We start from the raw sequence: 12124 nt of genomic DNA, 5'->3' as shown, positions 1-12124 counted from the left end.
AGGCCACCAGCACTTGCCAACCGCAGAACACTGCGTGTTGCTGGGCAGGAACTTGCTGCAGTCTGCACCAATTCATCTCTGCGCACGCAGGGCAGAAGACTTCGGCTCCGCGCTTTGAATGATGATGGTACGAATTGGGGATACACGGCCGCTCTCTGCATGGGGATCAAGTCATCTGGCGCGAATTATAATGTCATCGCTCCTGCGTCAAATATGTTGACTCAATACCCCCAGCATGCCTGAGGCGCTCGCAGTCCTCTCGCTCGACGATCGCAATGCACTGCATCCGCAAAGGTCGATACACTTGCGGTGCTGCTGCGGTGCTGTCGGCCGCACCCTTAGCCCCGCGTGCACACTGGCGAAATCCTCATCCTATGCCTTCCCCCACCTCATCCGCTACGCCAAACGCAGCAGCAAGCCACAAGCACGCCACCTTCAGTCTGCTGCAGCTACGTACACGAACATCAAACCTCCAGCCCCGCACTCCTTTCAATCTCTCGGCGCCGCAACCAAAGCCCCTATGCCAAGACGCACTCATAGCACCACGGCCTGTCTCTCTCCGCCGTCTGTAGAAGGCCGGCGAACGTCACGGCGGCTATAAGCCACAGGCATGCCGGCCTCGCTATGCTGTCCGCTCTGACAAGCGCGCTTTAACGGGCGTCCGCTGCGGCGACAGTCTCATAACGCATTTCGCCAGGAAGCGCGTACGTCGCCCGTCATCATGGACAAGACGCGGTCGTCGTCCCAGACCGCCATGCTGGGCGGCAAGGACGCGCTGCTGGCGCCCTCGTCGAGTCCACCGCCGCTGGCCGAGCGCCGCTCCACGTGGTTGTTCATCCGCACGCTGCTGTGGAAGAACTGGACGCTCAAGCGGCGCCACCCCGTGGCCACGTGCATGGAGGTGGCGCTGCCCTGCGTCTTCATCCTCATCATGGGGCTGCTCAAGTCGCTCGTGGACGACGTGCACGTGCCCGAGGGCTGGAGCGACGACAACAGCTTGACCGACGACGACACCCTCGGAACGTCCTACAATCTGTTCCAGACGTCGGGTACGACGATCGCCGACCTACCTGCCGCTCTACCCAAGTTCACCATGCACGAGACGTCGCTGTGGGGCATTCTACTCTACATGGGCAGCCTGTCCATCTCCAACGGCATGAAGATGGACGAACTGTCCTCCACGGACCTGGACAACTGCACCACCGGTGTCACAGCCAGGGGGCTGGTGGACATCGACCCCACCTCGGCCCACGCCGTGCCCACCTCGTGCGGCGGCAAAGTGTCGCCGTACAAAATCGCCATCGCCCCGGACAACACGTTCACGCGGGACTACTTCATGCAGACCATGGAGCTGTGGTACCCGAGGATCAACCTACGCAACACGTCCACGTCGGCGGTGTTCCCGTCGCTGATGGAGAGCGTGCAGTTCTTCGACACGGAGGAGGCCCTCGAGAAGTACGTTAGTGGCAAAGACTACGCGTCCACGCAGGAGAACCCCCACATTTACGGCGGGATTGTGTTCGACTCGTACCCGGACGACAGCAGCATTGGGTCGTTCCAGGATATTGAGTACACGGTGAGGCTGAACTCGACACTTGGTCGACGCGGAGCCATTGGCCTCATTCCAAGGACCAACGGAGACCCGCCGCAGATCTCGCCCTTCCAGAAGGAGATCAACATGGACTACTACACGAGGTACACCATCACGGGCTTCATGACGCTGCAGACGTTGGTGACGAGGTTCGTGGCGTGTATGCCCGAGTGGGATGCAGCGACCAAGACGACAACGGGCGTGTGTCAACGCCCGCAGACGACGGCAGAAGCGTCGACAGAAATGGACGACGCGCTGCTGTCGTCGCTGGACAACGACGTTATCATCGACTACGCCATTCAAAACATTGCTGGGGCTGACGCTACATTCTCGAGCGTCAAAGAGTTTTTCACGAACGAGACGTTGGAAGCGTTGCTGACTCCTCTTCGACAAGCACCGCAGCCGTATCTTGGCGCCTCGGTGATGCCGTTCCCCATAGAAGCGTACATCAGCTCCCCGTTCTACAACGAGGTGTCGAATGTGTTCGCTATCGTGTTCATCTTGTCGTATTTGTACTCCATTTCGCGGATTTTGGTGGTGCTTATTCAGGAGAAGGAGCTGCGGCTTCGCGAGTACATGAAGATTCTGGGAGTGAAGGAGAAGGCCATTGTGGTGTCGTGGTACATGACGTACATCCTGATTCTGTTCGTCGGTTCAATCCTTCAGGCTCTCATGGGTATGGCTGGCCTCTTCTCGAACAGCTCAGTGGTGTTGATCTTCCTGTTCTTTTTCCTGTTCAGTCTAAGTGTACTGGCGTATGGCTTTATGATCAGCACGATTTTCAGCAAAGCGCGCGTCGGAGCGTTCGTGGGTATGGTGCTCTTCTTTCTCATGTATTTCGTGTCGGCTGCGTTCACGACGGAGACGGCTGAGAATAAAAAAACTGTGGGCTGCATTCTGTCTCCAATTGCTCTGTCGCTTGGCGTGACCGTGCTGTCAAATCTGGAAGCTACCGGAACCGGTGTGAATTTCTCCAACGCGAGTGTCTTGAATGATAACTTCCGCTTCAGTACAGCGCTGCTGATGTTCTTGATTGACGCGGTTCTTTACACACTGCTTGGACTGTACTTTGATAAGGTGGTTCCTAAGGAACACGGTACTACGTTGAAATGGTATTTTCCGGTGTCTCCGTCGTATTGGAGGAACCGACGCAAAGCTCGCGCGGAATTAAAGGCCAAACTTGAATCTGATCACCCAGCCGAGGCTCTGTTGGACAGCATCTCTGTGGATGTGAACCACAATATCGAGCCAGTGAACGTGGAGCTTCGCGAACAGGAGCGTCAGGGTGAAGTGCTAGCAGTTCAGCGACTGCGCAAAGTGTTCTCTGTCCCCGGCGGCGAGAAGGTGGCAGTACATGGGCTTAATCTGACGATGTACAAGAACCAAATCACGTGCTTGCTAGGACACAATGGCGCAGGCAAGACGACGCTGATCTCTATGCTTACCGGTATGATCGCACCTTCGAGCGGAGACGCCACCTTCCGTGGGCTGTCTATTACGGAAGACATGGATGAAATGCGCGAGTCTCTGGGTCTGTGCTTCCAACATGACGTTCTTTTCGAGGAATTGACAGTGGAAGAGCACTTACTTTTCTTCGGGCGTATCAAGGGCTACACGAAGACGGAGCTTGATGCTGTGATTACGCGGCAGATTCGTGAGGTTGGACTGACTGAGAAGCGCCACGTCAAGTCTACCGAGTTGTCTGGTGGTATGAAGCGAAAGCTGTCCGTCGCTGTGTCTCTTCTTGGTGACAGCTCCCTGGTGTTCCTGGATGAGCCCACGTCAGGAATGGACCCGTACAGCCGTCGCAGCACGTGGGAGATTCTGTTGAATAACCGTAACGACCGTGTAATGGTGCTGACGACGCACTTTATGGACGAAGCCGACATCCTGGGTGATCGTATTGCCATTATGGCCGAAGGTGAGCTGCGATGCTGCGGTTCGTCTCTGTTTTTGAAGAACCGGTTCGGAGCAGGCTACAACTTGACCCTGGTGAAGGACGATGCGACCTGCAAGGACGGTGAGGTTATCTCTTTCGTGACGTCACGAGTGCCAACGGCGCAGTTGCTGAGCAACGTTGGTAGTGAGATCGCGTTCCAGTTGCCGCTGACGAGCTCGTCAAAGTTTGCATCAATGTTCGCCGATATGGATGACAACTTGCAGAATCTTGGATTGTTGTCTTACGGCGTATCTGTGACCACGCTGGAAGAGGTATTTATCAAGGTGGCGGAGGCCGACGACCACAGCAACCAACACACGCTTGGGAACCGTGCTCGTCCAGAAACACCTGCCTCAAGTCCGACTGCGTCGAGCGATGCTGGTGCAGTCCCAGATCAGACCAACTCGTTTTTCATGACGCACCTGCGAGCTCTCTTCCTCAAGAGATTCCGCTACGCTAAACGTGACAAGAAGATGATTTTCTACAGCTTGGCTCTGCCCGTCTTGCTCTTACTGGTTGGTTTAGGGCTTCTTCAAGGAACGAGTTTTACCAAGGACGATCCGAATCTGCCTCTAACGACTGATGCATTCGATTATGGAACTGAGACACCGACGCCATACTTCTGCCAACCGGGTACATCGGAAGACCAGTGGTGCAGCAGTGCAATGGGCGGTTCCTACTTCACTGATGTTTCTACCCAAGCAGTCGCGCTATCCGAACCTGCTTTCGATTCCAGCTCGCCAAAGGTGTTCGGCGTGACTTACACAAACCCTGCAGTGAATACTACCGGCGCCACTGGCTATGGTTTGAGTCTAGGCGATGAAGTTTACAACCGCGGCTACGGTGTTGACACTACAACGGTCGAGGGCCAGTATGGTGCCTACTTGGTACACGGTGACAGCAACCAGAACCTCTTCGGCTACAACTTGTTTGTGAACACTACTTCCACGCACGGAGCAATTATTTTCAAGGCTCTGATGGACCAAACTATCTACCGATTCTTCGCTGCCAACTCCAGCTCTGATGCTTCGAATGTGAACTTGATCGTCAACAATCACCCGCTGCCGCTGACAGCCGATACGAAGGCATTATTCGGATCCTTCCTGGCGTTTACGGCGTGTTTGTTCATCTGCATTGCCTTCACGTACTACCCGGCGTCTATTGTGGTGTTCCTTGTGAAGGAGAAGCAGGCAAGCCACAACTCGAAGCACCAGCAATTGGTGTCTGGAGTCTCGCTTGGCGCCTTCTGGCTATCAAACTTCCTGTGGGATTTCTTGCTGTACCTGATCCCGTGCGCGGCAGCGATTGTCATGATCAAGGGTTTTGGCATTGATTCCATGACGGGCAGCTCGGCCTGCAACAGCTGCACGTCGGAGACGTTCCCTGCCGTGATCGTTTTGTTCATCCTGTTCGGACTTGCGATTTGCCCGTTCACCTACTGCCTGTCGTACCTGTTCAAGGAGCACGCTTCGTCGCAGACGTACACGATTATGATCAACTTCGTTATCGGCGTGGTGCTCATGGTGGTGGCCTTCATACTGGACGAGATCGAATCGACAAAGGATGTGAACGCGGTGCTGGTGTTCTTTTGGAGGCTCTCACCTCTGTTTAACCTGGGCTATGGACTGCTCAAGCTGGTGCTGAATGAACTGACCACCATCCGTGAAAGCGACGACAGCAAAACGAGTCCGTTCAGCCCTGATCTCATGGGTTGGGAGATGATCTATCTGTTTGTTACTGCCATTTTGTACGGAATCCTGGCTGTCGGGATCGACTACGCAATGACGTTCCCCAAGGTAAAAGACTGGATGAGTGGGAGCGACAACATCGTAGATGACTCATACGAGGAGGACGTTGACGTCGTGGAAGAAGCGCAGCGTGTGGCTAGTGGGGAGGCTGACGGCGACATTGTGAAGCTCGCGAGTCTTCGCAAGGTGTATCATGGTGGCAAGGTTGCGGTTCGTAACCTGTCGTTCGGCTTGAAACGCGGCGAGTGCTTCGGTTTCCTTGGCATCAATGGTGCTGGTAAGACGACAACCATGAAGATGCTGACGGGCGATGAACTCCCGACGCACGGTACTGCAACGCTGGGAGGGTTCGACATCCTCACGCAGCAGATCGAAGTGCGTCGACAAATTGGCTACTGTCCGCAGTTTGATGCCTTGTTCGACTTGCTGACGGTGCGTGAGCACCTGGAGCTGTTCGCATCGATCAAGGGCGTGCCTCGATCGCAACTCAACGACGTTGTCGTGGACAAGATCAACCAGCTGAACCTCGCTGACTTTGAGAACAAGTTGGCCAGTAGTCTAAGTGGTGGCAACAAGCGCAAGCTATCGGTAGCGATTGCCATGATCGGCAACCCGGCCATCATTTTCCTGGACGAGCCGTCGACTGGTATGGATCCTGTCTCCCGACGATTCATGTGGGACGTGATCGCCGATATCTCGACCCGTGGCAAGAACTCGACGATTGTGTTGACGACTCATAGCATGGAAGAATCGGAGGCGTTGTGCTCTCGTGTGGGCATCATGGTGGGCGGCCGTCTCCGTTGTCTGGGTAGCGTTCAGCACCTCAAGTCTCGGTTCGGCGATGGTTTGGTGTTCGACGTGAAGCTGGCCAACCCGTCACAGGAAGAGCTGGACGAGTTGGTGCAGCACCACTTCGGAGGTGCCGACGAGGTTGTCACCCTCGCGGATTTGGAAGACAAGTGCAGATCGTTCGGAGACCAAGAGCTAGCGCAGCGCGTTGTGGCCTCGCACCCAACTGGATACGGCCTCGCTGCCATACTGAAGCGTGACGGGTACATTCGCGCCGAGGCGTTCCTCTCGTGGTGCTTGGAGGAGACTCGTTTCGATGCGCTGCTCCACTTTCTCAGCTACTCCTTTAGCCACGGCGGCGTAACGGTGATGGAGCGGCAAAACGACTTCTGTCGCTTCAAACTGCGCGGCTTGAACGACGAGTTGCGCTTGTCGAAGGTGTTCGCGCTCGTGGAAGACGTCAAGGAGAAAATGCACATCCGGGAGTACAGCGTCTCACAGACATCGCTGGAGCAAATTTTCAACTACTTCGCATCTCAGCAGGCCGAGGAGCAGGGCGTGGCTCGTGGTTTCCAGGAGGCTTAATCGTCTCCAACCGACAGCAGATCCGTCATGCTCAATCACAGACATACTTACGCGAACTGCCTCATGCATGCATGGTTGCATATAGCATTATATAGCATTGTTGGTGCACTCGCACTATATAAGTTGAACTAATGCGAGTGACGTTCATTGACGTGGCAGAATCTTAGCTCTGGACAGCAGCACTCCAGTCCTTGTCACCTTTGCTCTGTATCATCGCATCTGCACTGAGCACACATTTCGCCGAAGATGCCTAGTAACTCGTGCGGTTCCGTTGAGCTCGAGCCCAAGCGTGTCAACATTGATAGCAAAAACGGATCGAAAATCCACACACTGCGTTGAAACTCCTGATCATGCAATATCCCATGAGCATGTGCGCGGACACCCGATCGCAAAAGCACTATTGATAGTGCGTGGGGCAACAGGTCGATGGCCATGGTGCTTTAAAGGCCCCTCACTCCTCGAAAACCCGGCACGACAGCACTCGCGTATTTGACCCGTTCGTCTCGAGAATGCAGGCGCCTGAATGGGGCGCGCGCATTCGAGAGAGCCGCTTCCTGGGCAATGTCTACATTCGAGGATTGGGAGCGTTCATGTTGTTTTGTAGCGTTTGTTCACTATCTCAGCAGTACTCGTTCGTGAACGACGGAGGCTTGGGTGAAAGGAACAACATACGCAGCGTCGCTAAGCACGAAGCGATGGTTTTGGCGGCTCTGAATGCAGCATCAACGCCCGATGTTGACAGTGCTGAAGTCTGGGCATCTCCAGATATTGCTACGCCCTCGGAAGACGCGTCGATCGAACCTGGATCAACCACAATACCACCACCCGCATCTACCCCGACAGAAACACCAGCGCCAACACTAGCACCGACACCTGCACCGACCGAAAAAACAACTGAGAAGCCAACCGAGAAGCCAACCGAGAAGCCTACTGAAAAACCTACTGAAAAACCTACTGAAAAGCCAAAGGAAGTGCCGAAACCTGTTCCTGAACCGCGCCAAGTCGTCAAGAAGAATTCCAAGGGAATTCTCATCTGCCTGCACGATGGTATCTTGGAGCTGGGTATTTCGTTGATCCGTGAATTGCGCTGTTTGGGCAACATCGAGCCGATCGAGGTGCACCACTGCCACGACCTGACTAAACCGTCCGTCGATCTTCTCTTTGGCCTTGATGATAACATCCAGGTCATCGATATTTGCGAGCGTTATGTCATCAAGAAGGTTTTCTCGGGCGATATGGCCAAGAGCTTCCAGAGTTACTGGATCAAACCTCTCGCGGTGCACTTCACCAGCTTCGAAGAGCTCATTTTCGTGGACGCGGACGCCATTCTGCTCAAGGACCCCGCCGCTCTGCGTGAAAACGAAGGGTACAAGAAGAAGGGCACGCTGTTCTTCTACGACCGCGTGATCAACAACAACCAGTACCTCAACAAGCGGCAGGACGGGAAGGGGCCGATCTACCTGCACCAGTGGCTGAAGAGCTTCGACTACAAACGCTTCGGACTCGAGTACGCCAAGCCGTCACCGGAGTTCAAGAAGTCCTTCGCTTACCGCGGCAAGACTGCCCATGAGCAGGACTCGTCCATGGTGCTGATCAACAAGCGCAACGCCGGCAAGGCCATGAACGTCTTGTGGTACCTCATCACCGAGCACCGCTTCATCTATGAGTTCTCCTGGTACGTCCTTGCAACAACGCTCCTTGCTGTTGTACTAGCGTACTTACATGCATTTCATATTTTTTGTTTGCGTTTTTCCTCCTGCAGGGGCGACAAGGAGGCCTTCTGGCTGTCGTTCGAGTTCTCGCACACGCCGTACTTCTTCTCACCGTGGGGAGCGAGCGTCGTGTCCGCTACCGCCAACAAGGACATGGAGCGGCACCCGGACACGCTGTGCGGCAGTCTCGCGCACTTCGACCCGACACTGAACGCCAGCGCGCCGGCCGAACTGCTGTACGTGAACGGCCGGTCGCTTGTGGACCCCGTTCCGTTCCGCCTGCACAAGCTCAATCTGCTGCAGCCGAACCTCGTGTTCAACATGCTGCCGACGCACGTGACGCCGCGACAGGAGCGGCGCGCGCCCGCCGGCAAGGGCGAGTGGCCCGAGTGCATGACTGGCATGGGCTCCACGCCCGCGCCGGCACAGCTGCTGCCCAACCTGTGGCGGCGGCGCCTGCACTTCCAGGCCATCTCCATGGGCTTCGTCGAGCCTCTGCTCCAGTGCGACAACCCGGGCGAGCGCCTCCCGGAGATCCCGGAGCCCGCCACCAAGGCGAAGAAGTAGACCACTTGCAGCCCGCAGCAAGTATACCACCCTATTATTAATGCATTGCACGTTATCAACATCAACCCCAGAAGCAGAAGTTGCACTTGCACCTGTACCTGTACCTGCCGTGATGGGCTCGCGTCCGTTGATCCAAGCAGAAAAAAAAACTAAAAACTTCAGAAATGGTGGTGAACTTGTCCTTTTTGGCAAAGTAAAAGCTGCTCCAACGTCGGACAAGAGCGCCGATCCAAGCCCACGATGCCTCGACGAAGGCGAATCTCTTCGGCGCGAGTCTCCGCTGTCGTGATGTGGTGGCGTTGAAGTTGCCAGTTGTTTCGCAGCGTCGGGCGTCGGAATGTAGTCAGCGAGTAGAGCCAGCGTCGTCGACAGATGGCTTCAACGCCGCGCTTTTATGGGTTAATTCGGGGTGGCCGGCCGGTTAAATCGAAGTGAATCCCACCGTGTTTTGGCACGGATCCGATTCTCTGTCGCGCAGCAGCTTGACCACCCACCTCGTTTCGAGAAAGCCGCCCCGAAATTAGTCGACTACTGGCGGCACCACCAAGACGGACTGCACCGCATTGCGCCACAGTCACGCCACAGCATCCCCCGCACATTCACCGCGAGCCACAACCTGCTCGCAGAAGGTTTCCCTCTCCCCAGCCTAATTTTCCATCCCGGACGGCGTAAATCTCGTGCTGTGCCGCCGCAGCCCGCATTACCACGACAAACCTCCCCAACCTAATACCCGCGCAGCCTCCATCCATTGAATCTCCCAATATCATCGGCTACCACAAACACAGTCTTCTCAAAACGCACCTACACGTCTCCCCACCCTCTTCACTAAAACACAACAATCCCCAATCCCCTCCCTTATCACCGCGCACGCCGGCGCCACCTCATTCCGCCTCTAAATCGCCATCCGACAGTCGGCAAGAAACCGCTCCGGTCCGCTCTCTCTCTCTCTCCCCGCCGCCATGAGCTCGCAGGACGCCGAGGAGAAGGCGGGCGACGGCGTGTACGTGACCAAGACGCGGTCGCTGTTCTCCATGTGGCTGCACGGCAAGGCGGCGCCCAGCCGCGCGCAGCCGGCCGTGGTGTTCCGCTCGGCGGACGTGATCCAGGAGGGCTACCTGCTCAAGCAGGGGCTGCGGCTCAAGATGTGGACGCGGCGCTACTTCATCCTGCGGCTGGAGGAGCGCCACATGACGCTGGGCTACTACACGAGCAAGGACTCGCTGACGCTGTGCTCCGAGACGCCCATCGGCCCCGGCCACGTGCTGGGCCACGTGAACGCCGCCAAGTTCCCGCGCCGCCTGGAGCTGCGCTGCGGCACCAAGGTCATGACGCTGGAGGCGGAGGACCCGAAGGCCTTCGACGCCTGGAAGAGCGCGCTGCAGGAGGCCATCCGCTGGAACCACGCCATGGTGCCGTCCAAGGACGGCAGCTTCGTCACGTACGGGAAACAGGCCTCCGAGGACCTCAAGAACGAGGAGCGCAGCCGAGCCGAGGCGGCCAAGAAGCTGCGCGAGAAGCAGCGAGCCGACGAGGCTGCGGCGGCGGCTAACGCTGCCAATAAGCCCAAGTACCTGCCGGCCACGCGCCCCGGCACGCAGTGCTTCATGACGTCCAACACGCGGTTCGAGATCCCGTCCAGCTTTGAGTACGTCAAGACGATTGGGTCGGGGGCGTATGGGGTCGTGATCTCCGCCGCCGACGCCAAGACGGGCAAGACCGTGGCCATCAAGAACATCCAGCGCGCGTTCGACGACCTCACGGACGCCAAGCGCATCGTGCGCGAGATCAAGCTCATGCGGCACCTGGACCACAAGTGCGTGCTCGGCGTGGAGGACATCTTCGAGCCCGTGGCGCTCGACAAGTTCGAGGACGTGTACATTGTGTCGCAGCTCATGGCCACGGACCTGCACCGCGTGATTTACTCGAGACACGCGCTCTCGGACGAGCACATTGCCTTCTTCATGTACCAGATGCTCTGTGCCATGAAGTACGTGCACTCGGCCAACGTGATCCACCGAGACCTGAAGCCCTCCAACGTGCTGGTGAACGCCAACTGCGAGCTCAAGATCTGCGACTTCGGACTCGCGAGAGGAGTGTTCCCCGAGGAGGAGCTCGAGCTGACGGAGTACGTCGTGACCCGCTGGTACCGCGCGCCGGAGATTATGCTCGGCTGCATGAAGTACACGCGCGAAGTGGACGTCTGGTCCATGGGATGCATCTTTGCAGAGATGATGTCGCGCAAGCCGCTGTTCCCCGGACAGGACTACATCGATCAGCTGCATCTGATCATGAATGCGCTCGGAGCGCCGAATGACCAGGAGCTGTACTTCCTGACAAACGCGCGCGCACGGAAGTTCATGAACGCCGAGTTCCAGAAGCGCGGACCGAACCCGACGAAGCCTCTTGCGCAAATGTTCACGGATTCCCCGCCGGACGCGTTGGACCTGCTGCAGAAAATGCTGGTGATTGACCCGAACAAACGTATCAGTGTGGACGAGGCGCTTGCACACCCATACTTGGCCTCCATCCGCAACGTGGACGACGAGACTACGGCTACATCCAGCTTCGACTTTGACTTTGAGAACGAGAAGCTGACCAAGCCCGTGCTGCAGAGGCTCATCTGGGAAGAGATGCGGCATTTCCACCCGGTGGACGGTGAGGAACCTGGTGTTAGCGCTACCGCTGGCGAAGGAGAAAACGACAGCTTTTCGACCACACAGGCATCTAACACCCCCGTGACGCCGGTGACTCCAGCTACTGCTGAGCAGGATAACACACCGTCTTCGGAGAATACGGTCAACGCGACTACCGCCGAAGTCGAGGTGTCGACGCCTGCGACGGAAGAAGCAAGGCCGGAAGACGACGGTGAGGCTGCGCCCAGCGTCGACGAAAAACAGAGTACCAATAGTGACCATAAAATCGTTAGGACAAGCGTCGGCAGCGACAACCCGACAGACGCTCAGACGCGGCAAGAGGCCGGGGAGCCGGCACGAGAAGTCGCATGAACGAGGCACTTGCTTCTTGCAGCAAGGACTTCGTCGATGTTGTGTGCGTGCATATATCCCGAAAATGGAAGACACCAGAAATATGGCTAAGGTTGCCCAGCCCAATAGAACGCAATATCTTACTTTGAAAAAGTTAGGCGAGTTCGATCCTTGGCGTGGCCGGCTCCCAAGTCTTTCGTGGAATCAAT

General features: G+C 56.7%; 3 protein-coding genes across 3 annotated transcripts; all 3 read left to right on the top strand.

Annotated features, from left to right (window-relative positions):
* Nucleotides 1-721: 721 nt before the first annotated feature.
* IUM83_04067 (ABC transporter A family member 1) lies at nt 722-6652 on the top strand (the record flags this gene model as incomplete). Its single annotated transcript, XM_067928108.1, has 1 exon — nt 722-6652. One exon carries the CDS (start codon nt 722-724, stop codon nt 6650-6652), a length of 5931 nt encoding a protein of 1976 aa, XP_067793790.1.
* A 1037-nt stretch (nt 6653-7689) lies between these two features.
* On the top strand, nt 7690-8931 carry IUM83_04066 (uncharacterized protein; the record flags this gene model as incomplete). Its single annotated transcript, XM_067928107.1, has 2 exons — nt 7690-8327; nt 8415-8931. The coding sequence occupies 2 exons, from the start codon at nt 7690-7692 to the stop codon at nt 8929-8931; spliced, it is 1155 nt and encodes a 384-aa protein (XP_067793648.1).
* Nucleotides 8932-9890: 959 nt separating this feature from the next.
* Nucleotides 9891-11936, top strand: IUM83_04065 (CMGC/MAPK protein kinase; the record flags this gene model as incomplete). The annotated part of the gene is made up of 1 exon (XM_067928106.1): nt 9891-11936. The coding sequence occupies one exon, from the start codon at nt 9891-9893 to the stop codon at nt 11934-11936; it is 2046 nt and encodes a 681-aa protein (XP_067794003.1).
* Nucleotides 11937-12124: the final 188 nt, after the last annotated feature.

Source organism: Phytophthora cinnamomi (genome assembly GCF_018691715.1).
Source record: "Phytophthora cinnamomi strain GKB4 chromosome Unknown Contig27, whole genome shotgun sequence".
NCBI classification, from domain to species: Eukaryota; Oomycota; class Peronosporomycetes; order Peronosporales; family Peronosporaceae; genus Phytophthora; species Phytophthora cinnamomi.
This window is presented reverse-complemented; position numbering and strand designations above follow the sequence as displayed.